The sequence below is a fragment of the Elephantulus edwardii genome, unplaced genomic scaffold (genome assembly GCF_000299155.1).
Source record: "Elephantulus edwardii isolate Elephantulus edwardi_28Jun2011 unplaced genomic scaffold, EleEdw1.0 scaffold00092, whole genome shotgun sequence".
NCBI classification, from domain to species: domain Eukaryota; kingdom Metazoa; phylum Chordata; class Mammalia; order Macroscelidea; family Macroscelididae; genus Elephantulus; species Elephantulus edwardii.
This window is the reverse complement of record NW_006399842.1, coordinates 307,876-330,899: the sequence shown is the minus strand read 5'-3', so window position 1 is coordinate 330,899 and position 23,024 is coordinate 307,876. Positions and strand designations below refer to the sequence as shown.

At 38.2% G+C, this 23,024-nt stretch overlaps 2 protein-coding genes and 1 pseudogene across 2 annotated transcripts; 2 read left to right on the top strand and 1 right to left on the bottom strand.

Annotated features, from left to right (window-relative positions):
- The first annotated feature begins 3,133 nt into the window (after positions 1 to 3,133).
- LOC102849770 (olfactory receptor 1J4-like) lies at positions 3,134 to 4,072 on the top strand. Its single transcript, XM_006890739.1, has one exon. The coding sequence runs from the start codon at positions 3,134 to 3,136 to the stop codon at positions 4,070 to 4,072; it is 939 nt and encodes a 312-aa protein (XP_006890801.1).
- A 3,257-nt stretch (positions 4,073 to 7,329) lies between these two features.
- On the bottom strand, positions 7,330 to 8,192 carry LOC102850045 (annotated as a pseudogene).
- A 7,107-nt stretch (positions 8,193 to 15,299) lies between these two features.
- LOC102849363 (olfactory receptor 1N2-like) lies at positions 15,300 to 16,259 on the top strand. The gene has a single exon (XM_006890738.1). The coding sequence runs from the start codon at positions 15,300 to 15,302 to the stop codon at positions 16,257 to 16,259; it is 960 nt and encodes a 319-aa protein (XP_006890800.1).
- The last annotated feature ends 6,765 nt before the right edge of the window (positions 16,260 to 23,024 follow it).

Genomic DNA, 23,024 nt, shown 5'->3' with positions numbered 1-23,024 from the left:
CTCATAGCTCAAGAAAGTATATCTAGATATTGATAGATACACTTTATCTATATTTATATATATACTTTATATAAGGTGCATACTATATAATAGGTATATATACTACTTCTATTCATAGAAACTTCTTGTCCAACAGATCAAAACCCTGCCTAATCCTTTTCTATCCTCAAAGTTTCAGTTTTGTGTACGGCCATTTTGTCAATTAATCACATTGAGGATCTTCCTCCCTTTAAGTAATTAATCTATCTTTCCAAACACAATGTCCTTTTCCAACATGCCAGAATTATGCAAGACAAAGTCTCACAATCTTTTCTCCTAAGAAACTCTCTGGTTATACTTGTTCAGTGAAAACTTTATTATTTATAGAGGTCACTGCTAGTTGCCCTCCTGACTTTGGGTTGGAGTTCTGAATCACTGCTTGGGCTGGCACTTGGGTATCTGGTAAATCATCCAGCTCTTTAGCTTCTGTGTATGTAAGCTACATCTGTGAGAACAAACCTCTCCTGAATTTTTTATTCCATTTACATCCATAGACGATGCCTATCTGCCTGTATGAATGTTACTTACCCAGTATAATGATGCATTCATTTCCCCCTCTGTGTTTTGACACTCTAATGTTTACTAGCAATTCACAATCCAAATTCCATGCTTCCCCCCCCCACAAGATATCAAAACCTATAGTTGAGCAAATAAACTTACAGAATTAATTTCTCCTGGATGTAAAAAGAATGTAAATTCCCCTGCTTCCTCTTTGGGTGTATGTATATTTTGTCTTTAATTGTGGCAGAAGTAGTATCGCTGTTTATTGGTATTAATCTACGAGAAAGAAAAGGTATTAGGAATTCTGAATATACATTTATTGGAAGCAGGAGTGGCATCCACTTCCTAAACAATATTCCTCCAGAAACTCTATGAACTTTGATAAATATTGATAGTTGTAGAGGGGCTTCAGGCTTTTTCTTCATAGGGTCATTATGAGTTGTACTTGACTCAAACACAGTCAATCAACAACAACAACAAAATTCTTTACAATAGCCATTTTGTTGTGTGCCTTCAAGTCAGAACTGACTCATAGCTGACCCTCTAGTGAGTTTTTAGAATCAATGAGTTGTGTGGAAAGAGATTACCCATTCTTCTACCACATAGAATACGTGAGAATATGTAAGAATAGAATTACTATTGCTTGAAGATCTTCAACTTTTAAGAAATCTTCTATGGGACAAAAATATCATTATCAAACTATGTTTGTGAGCCAAGTCTATCCTACCCAAAAGCTTAGTCTTTTTCCCTAAGGTCTGGCGCTGCTCTGATCCTTGAGTATCACTAGGAAAAGCCAGAAGCCTAGCATTTTTAAAACACTGTATCATTTGTCAGTCTCAATATATATGTTAGGCTGAGATTGTGTTTAGAATTTGTAGGATGTGTATGCAGTAATATTACAAACTAGAATATTTTTAAACCTGGCTTGTCTTCTATGAATTTTTTTTATCCTGTCCAAAATCCTTTCTGCTGAGTAGGAATCTTCTCTAATCCTCAGACTTCTTATCCAAAGAGCAGCGGTCATTGAGATTTTGGAAAATGGGTGTTCCATAACTTCCTTTGTTATTAGCAACAAACACTTTTTTCAAGGGAATAGTACCTTAAGTTCCCTACTGATTTCTGATTCTGATATATTACGTTATTGTCACTGCTATAGCAAATTACCAAAACCTCAGTATTTTAAGACATTACATCAAGATTGAGAGAGTAGTGGAAAAGGAATTGTAAGTGTTGAAGAGGAACAAATATTTCAGGACCTTATTCTATATCTCTTAAGACCAATAGTAACTACTTGAGAGCTTTTGAACTGGAGAAGGCATTTTGAAATTTAGGCTTTTAAAATAGGTTCCTTGGCTATATTGTTGTTTGCCGCTGAGTCAGAACCAACTCATAGTTGATTCTCTAGCAAGTTTTCAGAGTCATTAAATGGCAGGGGAGGAGACTGCTAATCCTTCTGTGGTGCAGCTAGTGGATTCAAACTGCATACCTTTGGGATTGCAGCACAGCTTCTTACTACTAGGCCACCAGAGTTCCCTGTTTGGCTATCATGGGGAGAATAGATTGGAAAATTTCAGAGTTTCTTAGAGACCATCTGCTGATATATAAATTTATCTCATCAATAAATGAATGGATAGAGAAGCTCTGGTATATTCACACAATGGAATACTAGGCAGCATTGAAAAACAAGGAACTCATTAAATATTATGCAAAAAGGGTGACCCTGGAGGACACTATGCTGAGTGAAATATCTCAGTCACAAAAGGAAAAATATTGCATAGGGTGACTGTTGTAAAACAGGACTGACATCGGGGTTGAGGGAAGACAGTAAAGGAGGGGAGGAATGATGTATACTGCATTGAAACAGATGAGGGAGAGAACTGTTTAAAAGGGACATATGAATGGGTATTCTTGTCATTACAGAAGTCCAGAGTGAAGGCTGAATAGTAGAGTGGACTTGGAGGGAGGGCTTGCATAAAAATGAGAGAGTTTTTCTTTTCAAGAAGAGTGAATTGGGGGAGGGGGAGTGGATGGGCAGGGAGAAAAGTGCAACAATGAATGACTGGAAACCCTAAGTCTCTGTAAACTTCCATTAAAATTAATTTTTAAAAAAAATATGCATACTGATGTGTGTTCTTTGAGAAATTAATACTATTATTTACATCCCATATTTTGGAGACATGTACTTCACCTCAGAAATTTAACAGTGGATGTTGAAATCAAATCTTTCAGTAGTTTCTGTGTCATGGTTGATGATAAGGGGGCTATGACTTGGGTGAGATACAATTTTCCGCAGTCTGGCTCTCAGTGCCAAAGACACAGACTTCTATTTTGGTAGTCAGTGAACCAAAATAGGTTGGCTCCTGTTAACATTTGCCTCATCAATTAGATGATGATGATGATTGTTATTATTATTATTATTATTATTATTATTATTTCTCTTACATACCAGTATACAGGAAAATATGAGAAAGATATTCATTTTCTCACTTTCTGAAATGGAACACATATTTTGTTACTGTAACTGCTAAAATAATAATTTCAGAGGTTTTCATATTCTCAACCATTTTGTAACCTCAGCAGAGAGAAGAGCAGCATGAGGTGGGAGAACCAGAGCACTGTGTCTGAATTCCTCCTGCTGGGGCTCCCCATCCGGCCAGAGCAGCAGGGCGTGTTCTTTGCCCTGTTCCTGGGCATGTACCTCACCACGGTGCTGGGGAACCTGCTCATCATCCTGCTCATCAGGCTGGACTCTCGCCTCCACACCCCCATGTACTTCTTCCTCAGCCACTTGGCCCTCACTGATGTGTCCTTTTCATCTGTCACTGTCCCAAAGATGTTAATAAACATACAGTCTGGAGATCAATCCATCCCCTATTCAGGGTGCATAGCACAGATGTATTTTTTCATATTTTTTACAGACCTGGACAATTTCCTTCTCACCTCAATGGCATATGATCGGTATGTGGCCATCTGTCACCCCCTCCATTACACCACCATCATGAGGCAAGAGTTGTGTACCCTATTAGTGGCTATGTCTTGGATCCTCTCCTGTGCCAGCGCCCTGTCTCACACACTCCTCCTGGCTCGTTTGTCCTTCTGTGATGATAACATCATATCTCACTTCTTCTGTGACCTTGCAGCCCTGCTCAAGCTGTCTTGCTCAGATATCTCCCTTAATGAGATGATCATTTTCACAGTGGGAGTGGCAGTCATCACTATCCCATTACTATGCATCCTTATCTCTTATGGCCACATAGGAACCACCATCATGAAGGTCCCATCTACCAAAGGGGTCTGCAAAGCCTTATCCACCTGTGGCTCCCACCTTTCTGTCGTGTCTCTATATTATGGAACAATTATTGGAGTATATTTTTTCCCCTCATCCAACAAGTCCAATGGCAAGGACATAATCGCTTCTGTGATGTACACAGTAGTCACTCCTTTGCTAAACCCTTTCATTTATAGCCTAAGGAACAGGGACATAAAAGGTGCCCTGGAGAAACTTTTTGATAAGGCAACAATCTCTTCTTAATGACATTTAGCTCTGCTTAATAGACATATGTATTCACATATCCCGAGAATGGACTTCTAATTCCACTCAGCATGGAATAAATGCTTAGTAAAAATTTTATTATTTGAATTCAGTTCTATTCTATTCTAGTCATTTTCTCTACTCCTTACAACTTCTCAATGTAAACTGATTTCTGAGTTGACACTGTCAGTTATTATCTTATTAAATTCAGAATTATGTAGGTAATATAATTTATGTTCCTTCCATTGTTACCAGGAAATTTGTTACCTCTTGTGAATGTTTAGAAGATTCTCACTAATGAGGGTCATTGGCTTTGAAAGGTCATAGAATTGTGAATTTGTAACGTATCTCTTTTATTTTTCTCATATTTTTGGTTGGTGGTGATGACCAGGAAAGAAATGTTAAACGTTAAACTTTATACAATTATTTCTTGCTATCTAGAAAATTACCTACTGTTATGGGTTCAGCTGCTTCATTCAAGGATTTTAGGCCTCTTCCTATTTTTAGAACACTAATCATCCTACTTTGTCACAATCCCAAAGATATGCGGTTCAAATCTACCAGCTGCTCTGCAGGAAAAAAAAAGAGCAATCTCCTCTTAGGCGATTAGCTGTCTCTGAAAACCCACTGGAGGGTCAGCTATGAATAGGTTCTGACTCAATGGTAAATAACAACCAGAGTCATCCTCCTAGAGAGCTCTAGCAGTCTGATAGGTAAGGAGATGCTGTGAGCCCAAAGGCCCCATGTTTTATGAAAGAAAGATGAGTAATCTCTTCCTATGCTGTTTACAGTATCTGAAAATCTGCTCCAAGGTCAGCTATGAGCGAATAATCTTTCCAAGAGTAGATAAATAATAACATCCAAAAATTAAGATTTCCAAATCTTACAGTTTAGCTTGGACCAATAAAAGCTAGACTTATAATTTCAACTCTAAGATATGTACGTTTTGAAAGGCTAAATTCTTTAGGTGAATGGAAAGTGGATGAAGGAAGAGGGGATCTATTAAAGAATTAGATTCCCTTAGCTTTTTTCAGAAAAAAACATCAACTCATTAGGTTTGGTGCGTTATTATCTTTGAATTCGGGGAAGCTTTTTCAAACAAAAACTTAGAAATAAAATCAAGAGAGACTTCAGACATAAAGTTCCATTTATTTGCTATTAAAGGGGAAAAGTTGGAATTACTGCCAGAAAAAGAATCAAACTTTGCTTATAGATTTTTCTCATTCAATAGCCATTTAGCAAGTTCTCAATCTATGCTGTGCAGTGTGTCCAGCTCTGGTCATACAGACGTAGGCAGATGCATGGCCTATATGGGGGTGGGGAGTATAAAAGTGCTGTAATACAGTAATACTAATAACTGTGCTTATTATCGGTGATTATGTGTGTCAGGGACTATATGAAAAGCCTTGCCAAACAATATTCTCCCCTTTAGTCTTCATATTAACCTTATAAAGCATATACTAATTGTCTGTTTCATACTTGAGAAAATGGATATTTAGAGACAATAACATAAGAATAATAAATGGTAGTAGACAATATAGATACAGTGAATATTGTACGGATATTAGCAAAAGCTTTCCATGGGAAGTCATTGTTCAGCAAGGTGCCCTGGTGGGACAGTGGAAAAAGCTCAACTGCTGACAGGAAGGTTAGCAGTTGGAAGTTACCAGCCACACTGAGAGGAAGAGGCCCTTGTGTGCCTCTGTAGCCTTCTCACAGCGTTAGGAACCCTATGTGCTATAGTCCAAATTCACTCAGCTCAGGGGCAGTATATAGTAATCTATCCGACTGTTCAAAAATGCCCAGGATTAATGTCATCAATGACATTTACATTTGCTGGATCTTAAGTAGTTTGATGCTATAAAACATGTTCTTCACATGATCAGATCTTTTTTCGAAGAAGTTCAGAAATTTAAAAACACATTTTAAACTAGATGAAGTCTCAGAACCAAACTCTAGTAGGAGGACGTGGGCAGCCAGTAGACACTTAGGTCAGACGAAGGTAAGGAAGCAAAATACTATAACCTTGATTTTAAAAAATAAAAAATAATATTTCAAAAACTCTTGGAAAGAGAAGAAATCCCATGCTCCAAGATGCATCATTTAAAGAAGGAAATCTGCAACTAATCTACACTGCTGGGCCTACTGTTCTCTGAAGGCAAATAAAAACTGAAGGTTTCAGAATTTATTCTTCTTGTTTGCTTCTGCTGAGTCTATTTAGGGTTAGTCCCTCTCCTCTCATTGCCAACAAGTCAGAACAGAGCTTCCATTGGATTTCTGAGGCTGTAAATGGCACAGAAGGAGATTCCTCATCTTTCTCCAGAGGAACCTGTTGCATTTGGGTGTGGCTTTTGGGTTAGCAAAAAAATGCCCTATGGTCTAGGCCACTAGTGCTTCCTGAGGTTAGCCTCTATCAAGCCTTCAAAGGATGATCTGCATTGAACCTTTTTGACTGACCAAGAGCAAAGAAAGCTTGAGTGCTAACCTCTAACTCATAAATCTGGAAAATGAGGCCTTCAGCTTGGAAATCTAAATAGTGAATTTCGATCTTCCAGAGGGGAAATACGTTATCAAAGCTGCATCTCCCGGAATGTAACATAAGCTCCAGCTTTTATTTGTCTCCATTAGTGCTGGAAACTAAACAGAGCCCACACCCCACCCCTACCCTACTCCCATAATTTTGATGATGTATAAAAACCTAGGATGAAACAGACACAAAAATGGGAATTTTGCCTTGTTCTTTTCTCCATCACCTGCCAAAACAGTTCCCAGAATGTACTAGGTGTTCAGTAAATATTTTTTGAATGAATGAAGCTCAGAGAAAAAAAATTTTTTTAATGAGAAAGGGATGAAGAATGATGACAACAACAGTAGTAATATTTATGAAAAGCTCAAACCTTCTTATTAAACACAAAAACTGATTGCTGTTGAGTTTGAACTGACTCATAATTGACCCATCAGTGGGTTTTCAGAGGCTGTAAGTCCCGTGAGAGGAGATTTCCTATCTTCCTCCAGCGGAGTAGCTGGTGGGTTTGAACTCCTTGCTTTGGCGTGGTAGCACAACTCCTTAGACACTAGGGCAACAGAGCTCATATCTCATTATTAAACAGAGATCATTTTCTCCACTTCATACATGAGAAAACTAAGGCCTAGCCAGGTTAGGTAACTGGCTAATATATTATTATTACTATTACTATGGCTAATACATGGCAGATTCAGAGCCCATATATTTTCTTTAATAATTTTTGTCACTATATCTAAGAAGATAAAATCCTCCTGAGACTAAGAAGCCTCGTTGAGGCCCCTTTCATATCCTTGTTTCTTAGGCTATAGATAAAGGGGTTCAGCATGGGAGTCACCTCTGTATACATTGCACCTGCTGCAATGTCTTCTCTTCTGAGGCAACAGGAAGACACAAGTAGGCAATGGAGAGGGTCCCTAGAAGACACAGAGATGGCAGCTGCAGGTGGAAAAGGCCCTGTACCCCCTCCAGATGTTTGAATTCTTAGGGTGGCTGACACAATGTGGATGTAGGAGATGACAAGGCATACAAAGGGGACAGTAAGTACTGTCTCTCCTAAAGAAAAATACACCAGCTCATTGATCTAGGTGATCTAGGTGTCAGAACACGACAGCTTCAGAACAGTTATGTCACAGAAAACGTGAGGCATCTCTCCAACAGCACAGAAAGACAGCCAATTCAAGAGGGCATGAGTCTAAGCAATGATGTTAGTAAGGACACAACACAAGCAGCTGACACACCTGTGGAGTAGTGGAGAGGATGACAAAGGGCCACTTAGTGGTCGTGTGCCATGACAGCTAGGAAGAAGGGGTCCAGGGCACCAAACATCTGACAGAAATATATCTGAGCAAGACAAGTGGTATAGGAGATGGTATGATGTTTAGTCTGTGCATTCACCAGCATGTTGGTCACTGTGGACAATGTCAAATGCATATCAACAAAAAAAAGGTTGGTCGAGAAGAAGCACATGGGGTCTGGAGGTGCACATCAGAGGCTATGGTTAGGGTCGTGAGCACATTCCCAGTCAAGGGATAAATACATACTCGGAAAAATTATGGAAAGCAACTACTGTTTCTCAGGTAATGCAGGTATTCCATGGAGGAAGATTCAGAAACACCAGAATGATTATTCCCATTCCATGAAGGAATTTTTCTTGTACTTTTCAGAGAGGAGCAAACTAGGGGGGAGGGTTGGGCAGGGAGAAAAGTGCGACAATGAATGAATGGAAATCCAAAAATCTCTGTAAATGTTAAATAAGATATTAAACAAAGGAAAAATTATTTCCTTCAAGAACAAAAAAGAAACAAAAGTATCTCCTTGTGGTTTTGCACAGGGTTTTGGTTTTTATTTTATTTTTTTTTAAAACAACAAACCAACTTGAAAATTCTTGGGACTTTCCTTCAACATTTAAGCTCATTTTCAGTATGATTAAAGGTCAGTCCAAGCTGAATGTGTAAGGTCTTAGGTACCATGAGCTTGTGTATGGTTTTATCTATTCCCCCATATATGCTGTACTTTTTAAAAATTTTTTTTTTATTTATGCTGTACTTTTAAAGAGTAATTATTTCTTCTTTAAGTGTTAGTAATTTCAATAAATTCTGCAACCACATAGCTTAGTCTAGTCGACAGACTACTACAACCTCAAAGATGATGCCTCTCTGATAGTTTGACTCCATTAGCAGCTCTACAGGAGAAAAATGAAAAATCTCCTCTTGTGTCATTTATAGCCTCAGAAATCCAATGAAGAATCAGCTGTGAGTTAGTTCTAAGTCACTGGAAAGGAGTTTGAGGTGTTTTTTTTTAAATTTTGGGTTTTCTAAGGATGGTCATAATCTTTGGGTATTGCACTCATCCCATTCTACATAAGCTCTGTGACATATCGGCTCAGAAGGAGTCACATGATTCCTTCAGTCAGCATCTGAATAGACCAAGGAATTTTGAATGCAAATGCAAATTTGGAAGACCTATACAGTTCGACATCAAGTTTTATTACAGTACTATAGTAATGAAAACAGGTGTATCAGAGCAAGGACAGACAAACTGGCAAGTGAAATAGAACAGGTTTACAGGTAATCAAAATTAGAAGAGTAAAACATATGGAACTGCTTGAGTAAATTTCTTTTCACACAGAGATAATTTAGATGAAAAGATCTTAGACTTTTACTTGATGCTACAATATGATAAAATAATAGCATTTTAAATGTGAGGAAAACACAAATAACTTGTGGCAAGAATATAGGACGTGTAAAGTTAAAGATGGTTAAAAATTCCTTGCTACTCCTTCCATTGAGAGGAGAAGCTAAATCCCTTTTCTTAGAAATTGTCCTGGTGTTTGGGACTTGTTTGACCAATAGACAGCCTTGAAAATTATATTTTAGGAGTTCTAAAGCTAGATTATAAGAAAGCATGGAGATTACATTCAGGTTTCTTCAAATGCTTGTTTTCTAGATGCTTCCTTTTAGAACCCTGCTGCCACGCTATAAGAAGTTCAAAATATGAAAATGCCATGTGTCTAGGATATTTAATGCTGTTATTAACAAAGATACCACAAGTGGATGGCTGTAAAAAAGAGACATCTATTCTTATACAGTTTAGAAGGCTAGAAAGCTAAATTCAGAATACCAACTCAAGGAGAAAACCTCACTAGTGTACCAATAGACAACATCATGATATATGGAAAAAAGACTGAAGTTGTCAACTATTTCTTTTTGCTTGGATCTACAGTCAAGACCCATGGTAATAGCAGTAAGAAATTCACAAGACATGTTACATCGGGAATATCTTCTTTTAAGGACCTCTCTATAGGACTAAAGAACCAGGAGGTCAGTTTAAAGACTAAGGTTCACCCAATCCAAATCATGGACTTTCCAATTGATTTCAATGCATCTGAAAGTTGTATAATGAGCCAGAATGGCAGAAGAACTGATATCTTTGAACTGTGGTGTTGGCAAAGAGTATTGAATATACCATAAACTGCCAAAAGAATAAACAAGTATGTCTTGTAGGAAGTTAAAACCAGATGCTCCTTAGAGGCAAGCATGATGTAACATCTTCTCACATACTTTGGGCACGTCGTCAGAAGGAGCTAGTCCCTGGGAAAAGATGCTGGGAAAAGCAGAAGGCCAGGGCAAGAGAGGAAGAATCTCAACAAGATAGATGGATACAGTAACTTCAACAATGGACTTGGACATGACAGAGATAATCATGATGGTACAGTATACCACCAAGTAAAGATCTTTGTTCATACAGTCATTGTATGTTGGAGTCAACTTGGTAGCACCTAACAAACAACAATAAGAATACATATTTCTTTTATTAACAAAAAATGTAAGTCAACAGAATTAGATGTGATATATATATATATATATATATATATATATATATATATATAATTAAATCAACAATAATATTGGGATGAAGCAAAGTGGCTAAGTGTTGGGGTCCTAGAGTCATGAAAAAATTAGATTGGAATTTCTTTTCCATTTAGAAGTTTTATCAGAAAACGGTATTAATAATATTTTGTAATATACTAACTTTTGTTCATTTACATGAGACTGTGTAAAGAAAATGTTCTAGCTAGTATTAACAAAAAAGCGTCATGCAGGTACAGCAGTTAGGCCCTGTTTTGTTGTTATTTGCCATTGAGTCACTTGATACTCACAGCGACCCTATGTACAGGAGCCCTAAACCTTCCTCTATCCTGTGCCAACTTCATTGTCTCCAACACACCTACTCCTACTGCACCAGTGACTGAATTGATCCAGTTTGAGGGTCTTCCCCTCCCGTGCTGTCCCTTCACTCTCCCAAATGTGATGTCCCTCTCCAAGGACTGGTCCCTCCTTGCAACATGCCCAAAGTATGTCAGACAAAGCTTTAGAATCCTTGCCTCCAAGGAGCAGCCCAGTTTCATCCTCTCTAGGACAAATCTGTTTGTTCTCCTAGCAGCCCATTTTAACAGTCTTGTCCAGCACCGCATTTCAAAGGCATCAATTCTCTTTCTGTCATCCCTAGTCACTGTCCAGCTCTCCGATGCATAGCAAGTGATTGCAAAGACCATGGCCCGGATCAGGTGCACCTTAGTCTCCAGTCTGATCTCGTTGCTCTTCAGTACTCTGGAGAGGTCCCTGACAGCTGAATTTTGCAATTCAATTTACTGGCTTCTGGTACCAAGAGTGTTGACTGTGGAGCCAAGCAAACTAAAACTGTTGACTATCTCAATCTCGTCACCATCCATACTAATGCTGCCAATTGGTCCAGTGGTGAGAGTCTTTGTTTCCTTGATGTTGAGCTTCAATCCATATTGAAGGATGCAGTCCTTGACCCTCTGCAGCAAGCGCTTCAGGTCCTCCTCAGTTTCAGCAAGCAGGGTTGTGTCATCTGCATAACACAGGTTGTTGATGAATCTTCCACCAATGCTAACACCACATTCCTCCTCATATAGCCCAACGTCCTGGATGATCTGTTCTGTATACAGATTGAAAAGGATGAAGAAAGAACATATCCCTGGTGGATGCCCTTCCCAATTTTGAACCATGCAGTGTCTCCTTGCTCTGATCTGATGACTACCCCTTGGCCCCAAGTATAGGTTTCACATAAGCACAATCAAATGTTCTGGCATTCCCTAGCCACTGGAAGTTTAATTAACTAGAAGGTTGATCATACTATCTATGAGATAAAGATATGGCATCTGATTCCATAAAGATTCATAGCCTTGAAGATCCAATGGAGGGGTTCTACATTCTGAGAGGACCACCAAGCTCTTGCAGCCTAGTCTATAGAGAGCTGTTAGCCAAGAGGCCACACCTCTCTAGCAGTATAAATCTTATGGTGGCTTTGTGAAAGAAAGATGGACAATCTCCTTGTGTGCAATTTATAACCTCAGAAACCACTGGAGGAGGATCAGGTATGAGCCAGTTTTGAATCCACAGCAATGATGTAATAGGATCACTATTAACTGAACAGAACTCAATGACAGTAGGTTAATATTAATGGAAACACAAAAAAACTTGAGTATTCCTTTCATTAGCTGCTGTGTGTCAACATGACTTTAGCTTTATATAGTTTATTAAATCGATAGGGTTTGGGACTAAATTGGGTGGTAGCTTCATATCAGGTTTATTCTATTTCATGAAATGTCCAACATAGATGCTCATGTTAAAGTTACTGATTTCTTCAGCTCCAGTTTACAAGACAGATGCTAAGTTGCCCAGTGCACAGGAAAGATTTCCCTGAAGACCAGCGTATCAGGCTGAAGTGCACGCCACCCCAGCAAGAGACTTCAGAATCACACCTCTGAGACCTATAAGTGAACCCCTCTGTTCCCTCAGGACTCAGACAGAGCTGGCTGAAGAGCAAACTGAACAATGATGTTTGAAGGTGACTCTAATGAACACTTTGGGGGATGGCCTTCAGAAATCTTTATAACCCTTAGAAATACTCAAGCCCTCTCAGGCCTAAAGAAGATGGAAATGTGTCCTACTAATCAGAGCAGGACTGAACATATTCCAATTTTACTGTTTCTGAGTCAGAGAGTTTCCTCATTGTGAATTTTTCATCGAGAGGCGAGAACTGAAAAATAAAGATGCCTGGAAATGATCTGTAATCCTCTGACAGGTGAGGAACTAGAAGGTTTAGAACATGAACACACACACACACACACACACACACACACACACACATTTCTATTTCACAGGAAACATTACATAATGGAAAATTGAGCATTTGTGTAGACAAGAAGTCTCTCCTATGAACCAAATAGTGGAGAAGTACAATCCACAAAAGCTTCTTAAGGTTAAGGCTTCTACAAAGTCAGTAATGAGCTGGTCTCTCACATCAGCTAGCTAGTAATCCTAGCGAAACCAGAAACAACAAGAGCCGGTATTTTTAAGCCCAAAGAGTTAGAACCCGATTTCTTTCACCTTTTCTCTCTCTAATAGGTATTACAAATACATAGTCCAACACAGAGCAGAAAACGTGGGCTTTGGAGTTCAATAAATCTACATTTTTAATATTTTAATAGCCACGTAATCTTGGGCACCACAGTTATTTCTGTGTTTCATTATTTTAACAATTGTGGAGTGTAATAAGTGTTTGATACTTAGCTAGTCTATGTAAATAAGTACCAATCTAGTGGTGTAATCCAGTGGGAGTCGCAATGCTAACTCAAAGGTTCACCTCTGGAGGTTCGAACCCACTAGCAGCTCTGTGAGAGAAAGAGGAGCGCTCTCCTTCTGTGCCACTTTAGCTTCTAAAACCCTCTGGATGGACAGCCATAAGCCAGTTCTGATGCTGCAGCAATGAACTGAATTAAATTTTGAATCAGTGATGTCCAAGAGATCAGGGAGATGAAACCATCCGTTTCCTGATAAGAAGATTCAAAGTTACCAATGAAATGACAAAGGAAAGGGACTGATAGAGGAGAAATGTACCCCTTATTCTGTTTGTAAAAAAGGCTATCCCCACAATGAGTGAGAATAATAGAACATCACTGACACCCATTGACTCCAGCCCACAGAGCTTAGGCCCCTAGTTAGAAACAAGTTCATAGACTGGAGCAATCTGGGTGAGAGGAAGTATTGGGGATTGCAAAAGCATGTACAAATAATATTGTGACACTCTTTAAATAATTTTCTTTTTTTTTCTCCAAACTATACATTGCATCAGGAAAATCTGCAGCCACAGGTCTCTTTTTACAATTTTGATTTTAGTTTACATTTAGAAAGAGATTGGTTTTCATTAATTCAGTTCCTTGTTTTTGGGGAGAGGGAAAGCAAGTGACAGAGATGTGCAACTTGATTCCAACTGGTAAGCAGACATTTTCTATCTTGCCATCTCCCAATAGCCCACACAGGCTTCTCTGGTCAAACTGGTATCTTTTTACTAGATCTTACTATAGTATGTTGTTTTGTGCCTTGGAGTCTGAACTGACTCAAAGTTGACCGTTCAGTGGGTTTTCAGAGGCAAGAAATCGCACAGGAGGAAATCATTCATTTTCTTTCATGGAGCAGCTGGTAGAGTTGAACTGCTAGCCTTTGGGTTGTCAGCCCTACTCCTTACCACTAAGCCACCAGACCTTCCTTACTACAGTATATGGAGAAGCACAGATTGTATTTTAATGGCTATTATCTTTGTTGTTGTTATGTGCTGTTGAGTTGCCTACCACGCATAGTACCCCTATGTACAACAGCCTTAAACCCTGCTCTAACCTGTGCCAATCTTATTGTACCTATCCCCACTACTCCAGTCACTGAATCAATTCATCTCATCAAGGGTCTTCCCCTCTTGCGCTGTCCCTCCAACCTTCCCAAGCATGACATCTCTCTCCAAGGACTGATCCCTCCTTGCAACATGTCCAAAGTATGTCAGATGAAGCTTCAGAATCCTTGCCTCCAAGGAGCAGCCTGGTCACATCCTTTCCAGGATGAACCTGTTTGTTCTCTTAGCAGTTCATGGTATATTAAAATTCTCTTGTCCAGCAGCAGGGCTGTTTTCCTTCTGTCATCCCTAGTCATTGTCCAGCTCTCTGGACAATTACAGCAAGTAATTGCAAAGACTATGGCCTGTATCAGGCACACCTTAATCTCCTGACTAATATCATTGCTCTTCAATACTTTGGAGAGGTCTCTGACAGCACGCTTTCCCATTGCAATTTGTCTTTTAATTTCCTGGCTGCTGGAACCAAGAATATTGGTTGGGGAGTCAAGCAAACTAAAGCTGTTAACAATCTCAATCTCTTCACCATTTATCATGATGCTGATAATTGGCCCAAGGGTGAGAATCTTTGTTTTCCTGATGTTGAGCTTCAATCCATATTGAAGGTTGCAGTCCTTGACCTTCTGCAACAAGTGCTTCAGGTCCTCTTCAGTTTCAGCAAGCAGGGTTGTGTCATCCGCATAACACAGACTGTTGATGAGTCTTCCTCCAAACCTGCTGCCACATTCTCCTCATAGAACCCAGCCTCCTGGATAATCCGTTATGCACATAGGTTGAAAAGGTATTTTCTTGGATGTTATCTAAATGCTCCATATATTTTCAGGCATATCCACCATATCCAAAGCTTCTCAGTGACAAATTGTATTAGGTCTTATCTTTATTATACCACAGTTCTGCTAACTCAGATGGTACTAGATTCTTAACTGTGAGTTAACACTTGATAACTGATAAATACAAGTATTTTCTCTACACAGATAACAAGAGCCACAAAGGATGGGGAAACCAGACAGAGTGAATCAAACTCTTGTTTCAGACTTCCTCCTTCTAGGACTCTCTGAGCAGCCAGACCAGCAAATACTTCTGTTTGGCATCTTCCTGGGCATGTACCTGACCACTCTGATGGGGAATTTGCTCATCATCCTGGCCATCAGCTGTGACCCACATCTTCACACTCCTATGTACTTCTTTCTGGCCAACCTGTCATTAACTGATGCATGTTTCACTTCGACCTCAATCCCCAAAATGCTGGCCAACATTTATAGTCATAACCAGACTATTTCCTATACTGGGTGCCTATCCCAGATGTATTTCCTTCTTCTGTTTGGTGGCCTTGACAATTGCCTCCTGGCTGTGATGGCATATGACCGCTATGTGGCTATCTGCCAGCCACTGCATTATAGCACGGCTATGAGTCCTCAGCTCTGTGCACTGATGTTGGGCATATGCTGGCTGCTAACAAACTGCCCTGCACTGATGCACACATTGCTGTTCACTCGTCTGGTGTTCTGTGCCCAGAAGACCATCCCTTACTTCTACTGTGATCCAAGTGCCCTAATGAAGCTTTCCTGCTCAGACACCTACATTAATGAGCTCATGATCATCACTATGGGCTTGATGTTTCTCACTACTCCTCTTACGCTGATTGTCTTCTCCTACGCCCGTATTTCCTGGACTGTGTTTAGCATCTCATCTTCCGGAGGGCGGTGGAAGGCCTTCTCCACCTGTGGCTCTCACCTCACAGTGGTCCTGCTCTTCTACGGGTCCCTTATGGGCGTATATTTGCTTCCTCCATCAACTCATTCTGTAGAGAGGGACAGCAGGGCTACCATTCTCTATATGGTGGTTACTCCTATGCTAAATCCATTCATCTATAGCTTAAGGAACAGAGACATGAAAGCAGCTTTGGGTAAACTTTTTGGTAGTGGGAAAACATTTTTCTTACTGTGTCAGTGATGCTTGATTCTAAAACCTGGACCAACCCCTCTCATCACTTCAATGATTACACCACTCTCAGGCTGGTTTTAATGAAAGGTTGTCAGGTGACTTTGACAAGGTATAGCAGAAAAGATCTTTTCACTCTTTTCTTTGATTGTAGATTGAGACAGTTCTGCTTCAGTCTCACTCTTATCCCAATGTTACTGTTGTGGTTGTGTGCCATTGAGTTGGAGTCAACCCACATTTGACTCTCCAGCAGGTTTTCAAGAGGCAGTAAATTGCACAGGAGAAGATTGCCCATCTTTCTCCCATGGACCAGCTGGTGTATTTGAATCACATGCCTTTGGCATTGGAGTGCAGCTTCTTATCACTAGGCCACCAGAGCTCCCAATGAAAGAACCATTATGAAGAGGAGAGCATCCATTTTCTTCCTTATCTCTAAAATCAGCACATCAGCCTCACAAAGTTGTACAGTTCTAGAGTTAAGATAGTCTGTCCTTTGGGGAGCAATAGAATCAGATCAAGAATTTTGGATACAAGCTTTTGTTGGTTACCCACAGTGTTTCTCATTGGGGGTTTCTTCCTTTCCCCCAGTTCTTTATGATTTATAAAAATGGTGCTTTAGGAGACTAAATAACTTGCCCAAATCAGTTAAGTTTGACTCTGATGTCCATTCTTTTTTTATTTTGGCACATAATACGGATCACTTTTGCGAAGCTGGGAGAGCTGGTATTGGGTATTACAAGACATGGAGAATTTAAGTAATGAATTTTATTGCATTTACCTAGTATTGCACTTACTCAACTATTTCAAAGTTTTTCTTTATGTTATAGTGAAGAATGGTAAAACAAAAGTCAATACTTTGTTGGGTGCCAATCATGTACTACATGCACAATTTGATTCTTTATGTTCTGTCACGACATAGTGCCTACAAAACAAACCAATAAATCAAGTGTGCTATAAATTTCAGAATAGTAATTTGATGAAAAATAATTCAGTTGAAATTTATATTCTAAAAAATCACAAAGATTAAAATGATGAGGTGGGTTCATAAATGAATTAGAGATTATTATTTTCTTTTTAAGTCTACATATAAAATATATGTATTTTTAAAATAATAAAATCATAAAACTTAGGGTGGTAGAGAAATGTTGCAGGGATTAGCAAGGCAACCCAGAGAGGTAAAGCGACTCTGTAGTCCCAATATCAAGTCCCTATTGAACCAAGTTTAAAAATCTGAAGAGGACTCTTCTCTGACAGCCGTACACAGTTAAGAAACAAAGAATACAATAGAATTATAATCTGACAGATAGCAAGACTTTAACATTTGATAGTGGAATCTATATGTTAAAATATAATTAATAACATTTGAAGAAGTGATCTAAATGTTGATATAATGGGGAAAATTAGAAGATCACTGTGGTAAATAATGTATATTGACAGCCAACCTGTCCTTGAATTAGGCTGTTGCTTAACCACATCAAATTACTATTGCAACTTCTACTTCCAAAGCAGACATTAGAAAAAGTAACTTTTACGTTTGCAAACAATTATTTTCTGAACTAATTTCCTACCACTAGTATCTTCAGTTCTCCTTTTCAGCCACTCAAAATTCTACCACCACTTAGTTCAAAGTCAGCTCTCTCCCTTTGGTAATACACTATCATAGTGATTCCAATAGAATTTCTCTTTTTTGAGGACACTAAGCTTTTCTTCCAATAGATCTGTACTTACTCTATTTGTGAACAAGCACTTACTTTTGATCTTTATAGTGGGACTTTCTTAACAAAAGTAATTTCAAATATAGTTTGAGACCTTTCTGAGCCCAGAAAATTTTAGGTTTTGTGTTTATATTCCATCCATTTCTCTACTCCCCACTTCTAAAACCACCTCTACCCCACAGAAGACACAGGGAGAAAAGGGGCATTGTTTAGGCAGAGGAGTGAGTTGGGAAAGAATGGTGTACATATACTAAATAAGTAACCAAGAAATAAAAACATCACTGATACTTTACTTTCCTGCCCTTAGAAGTTAATGTGTGCTTTCACTTGTCATTTTCAAATCTAACATCTAAAGTCAGTGTTTTGATAGGAAAAGTATTTCTTTTATGAAATGAAAATTCAGAGACATGCTATTTTAATTTTTATTTTTTATAACTAAGAAACCACTGTATATTGAAAGTACAGCTTATAAAATTCTGAAAATACAAATAGTCCTTTATTTAACAAAGAAGGAAAAGTCTGTTAAAAATAATACCATCCCACATTTAGACTTTCAAATGCTGTTGTTGTTGTTGCTTTGTGCCATCAGGTTGGAACATGACTCAGCTGACCCTCCAGCGGGTTTTCAGAGGCAGTAAACCTCTTTGGAAGAGACTGTCCTTCTTCCTTGAAGTAGCTGTTGGATTTGAACTTCTTGCCTTTGGGGATTGCAGTGCAGGTTTTTGCCCCTGGGCCACCAGAGCTCAAAATGCCGTTAGATATTGTGTTTGATTTTTAAAATGACAGTGCTGCAGAGGAACAAATAAGAAAGGTACTGTCGAATGTTACTGGTACTGGGAACTAAAATGGGCACCGTTTTCCAGGAAATAAGTTAACAATATTTTCTATGGGCATTAAAAATATTGTCCATTATGACCTAATTTTTCATTTTTAACACAAAGTAAACACTAAAGTATTTGTTAAGAATTTTTGTGCAAACATATTCATCCCATGAGAAACAGCGCATCCAAATTTTAATCAGGTTTAACTAAATTATATCTTATGGCCTAGTGGCAAGAAGCTGCTGCAATCCCGAGGCATGTGGTTTGAATCCACTAGCCACTCTGTGGAAGAAGAATGGATAATCTCCTCCCACACACTTAACTGCGTCTGAAAATCTGCTGCAAAGTCAGCTAGGGGTTGGTTCTGACTCGAGGTCACACAACAAAAACAACAACATAGCAACGTAATCCACTAGCATTTGCACTGCTAATCCACAGACCACACCATGCTCTCTAGTGCTTCAGCTCCACCAGCATCTCTAGGAGAAAGGAAAGCATTTTCTTCTCATTATTTTTTCCCCCTTGCTCACTATGTTGTGTTTTGTAGTGTCTGGTGTTTTTCCCCCCAAAATTGTGATCTGAGTGAAAGTTTACAAAGCATATTAATTTTTTCCAACTAGTCACTCATATATCTTCTGTTCCAATCGATTAGAAGGGGCTCAATATCTGATTTTCTATTGATTTCACATTGTCTTTAGTTTTATTCATCTCAGAAAGAGACCATTGTATATCAATGAATTTTCTCCTCTCTTTCCTTCCCCCTTCCTGGAACCATATTAGGTCAATTCTCTCTGTATGACAGGCTTGGAAACCCGCTAGAGAGTCAGCTATGACTCTGTTCCATCTTCATGGTAATGAAAGAAAGACAATTGATATGGAATCCTAGAGTATGGACTAGTCTGAGTCTTTGACAGTATATCTTTAAAGATACAAAATTAGAAACCCAATATAATGCTAATAGGGAACAGTAAAATAGGACCAGAAAAAACATGATTAAAAGGCATGAAAATTTTAACAGTAATCATACCAACGTGAAATAATTGTGATTTTTATTTTCTTATGTTATCTCTCAATTTATGTTTTTCACATAGTCTATGAATTATTACTTTGACAATTACAGATTTAAATACATTTTTGTTTTTACATTAAATTATTGTAGACAGTAACTACATTTTGGTTTGGAAATTGCCCTGAAGATTAAAATCTGTATTTTCACCTCTAAGGGAAAAGTAGAATAATTTCTTTTCTCTATTGATAAAGAATATTAGAAAATTCCATGTTGTCAAGCAGATTCTGTGTTAGAGTCTCATATATTTTGTTACAAGAGGCAGAAGATTTCTTAGAGAAAGTCAATTAGTATAAAAATAAAACTAATTCTTCTTAGACACGAGTTAGACATGACTTGCAATGTTTTCCTTTGGGACTTGAAGAAACAATCTTTCTCTCTACTTAAGAGGCAAAGCTATTCCAGGATAAATTCTCCATTTTATTATCTATTGCATTAATAAAATTTCTGTGTAGGTAAAAAGAAGAGACAGTCCTAAGTGTTTAAGCAGAAATGGAGTTAATTTATGAACTCAAATGCTTATAAAATCACTAGAAGTGTTATAATATAATCAATAATGAACTCTAGGCTGAGTCTCCATCTTAACCAAAAGAATAATATAAACTAGATTCACCTGAGTACTATCTCTTATCAGAAAGGAAAGAAATTAAAAACTTAACATTAAAATTATTATATCAGGGTATCTGAAACCTAATAACCAGAAAACCAACAACTAAAGTACCTCTTGCTTCTCATTAATCTCATTGAACACAAATGTTGTGGTCCATCTACTGACCCCACTGCAATTGACTCTCAGCACTGATAGATCTGACAACTGAACACTGAAATTCTGCTGCATTGAGGGGAAAAATATTCCACCAATATTTCTGAGAGTAGAAACAAGCAAGTCCAATGTCCTCGGATTCATTTCAGTATTCCAAATTGAGGGTTGTTTTTAGTTTACTTAGGGATCATTCCAAGGTGAAAGCATAAAGTATTCCATGTTGAAGATATGTGTGTGTGTGTGTGTGTACATTTTGTGAGTGACTGTCTCAATTTATCCCTATACATGAAACACTAATTTCTGAAAGAAGCTCTCACTGTGGCATCTTAATGCTTAGGTAGATGCTATAATGGCATCACTTAACTCCATGACTTCAGATGGTCACAATTTTCAGGCATTGTTCATTATTCCTTACTTTGTACAAGAATCCTATTTCTGTCCTTCAGCCAACATTCAAACTTATTGGAACACACACACACACACACACACACACACACACACACACACACACTCACTTCCCTACCAAAATCTGGTCTTCTAATTCCAAAGCTAAGGGTCAGGTCAGGACCCCTCTCTGGGAGCTCAGCCCATGATTCACTGCATCTGTCACTGCACCACCAGCTCAGCTGGGATGTGGGAGGGGGCAGATGGTAAAAAAATGTTTTCTACTATTTAAAAGTTGTCCTTTTTAATAATCTGCTTCATTGATGCAACATTCTCATTTCTTCTTTAAAAATTTTACATCGAAAAAAAAATTTTACATCGGTTTGCATACAAAGTTTTTATTCATTGTGTTTCATGCAATTATTTATTCACATTGTATTTCATATAATTATTCTCATTCATGTTTAATAAAATTGATCACTATTGAACTGTGTCTGCCATAACCCTTTCTTTCCAGATCTCCACTGGATCTTTCTGATTTCCTTTACTCTCCCGCTACCTCTGATGGGGTGGTATTGATGAATTTGGGATTGTTCAAACATGCAGTATAGTTGTAAACTTTATGTCAGTTGCCTCCAGCCTGCAAAACTGGTTGCTTGCCCTACAATACTCCTTCTTTCATTAGTCATGTAAAGTATTTTAAACTGTTTGTTTACCAGGAAAGAAAATGCATTTTTCCTGGATTAGTATTCACCTCTTTGCAAGTGTTTTATTCAGTTGTATGTAATTCTTTTCTGAATTAACACATCTCTTTGACGATTTTTTCACAGTTATATAATTAATTGAAAATGTTTTATTCAGTTGTATGTAATACTTTTCTGAATTAGAATTTTTCTCTTTGAAGATGTTTTCAACAGGTATAAACAATTGAATTAGCATTTATCTCTTTGAAGACACTTTAATTCAGTCATATGTAAACCATACCACAAGCTATTTGTTTACTAGGAGCTGTAACACCTAACTCAAGTACAAAAACTAATGACTACTATTAGACCAGACAACAGTTTTTGAGAAGATTCTCTCAGTCTCCCAGATCTGCAATAAAGTGCTATGGATGTTGCAATTCTTCTGTTATATTGCAAATTGACTACAGAAAGAACCCTTTGTGTTCAGTAACAGTTGCATCATTTTACAATCCCACCAACAGTGTACTGAGAGTTTCTACCTCTCTACATCTTCTCAAACATTTATTGCTTGCTGCCACTCTATTGAGGTGAGATAGTATCTCACTGTGTTTTTATTTGCTTCTAGCGATTTGCCACTGATTTTGAGCATTTCTTCATGTGTCTGTTGGCCATCTAAATATCTTTTTCTGTGAAAAGTCTTTCCATATCTCCTGCCCATTTTGTAATTGTATTATCAGTCTTTTTCTTGTGGTGGCCCTGTAGGATTATGCCAGAATACTCCAATTTCTTGTAAGAGTTCTTACAGAATTAGGTTGACTGATTTTCAGTTGTTTTACTTGGAGATATGTTGTTTTGTGATGATATATGGTCTGTATTAACATTATTTTATCTTTTTTATTAACTATGTACCATATAATTATTTTTTTCTTATGGTAAAGTACAGTGACTCTGTATACTCTTTTTACCTTCTTTTAATACTTCCTGGATCATTTAATATTCTGTCCAAAGCATCCTTAAGTATAGCAACTAGAAGTTTGAATTTGTTCGTCATTTCCTTGAGCTTAAGAAATGCGGAGTGAGATCAGCCCTTTTGATTTTCTGACTCTAGCTCCTTGCATATTTCATTGTAATATTTTACTTTGTCTTCCCATGCTGTCTTTTGGAATCTTCTGTTCAGCTTTTTAATTTCCTGAATTCTTCCCTCTGCTTTGGCTTCTTGGTACTCTAGTGCAATATTCAGAGTCTCTTCTGACATCCATTTTAGTCTTTTCTTCCTCCTCTGTCTTTGTAATGACCTTTTGCACACTACCTGGATGATACTCTTAATATTCCCATCTGGCCT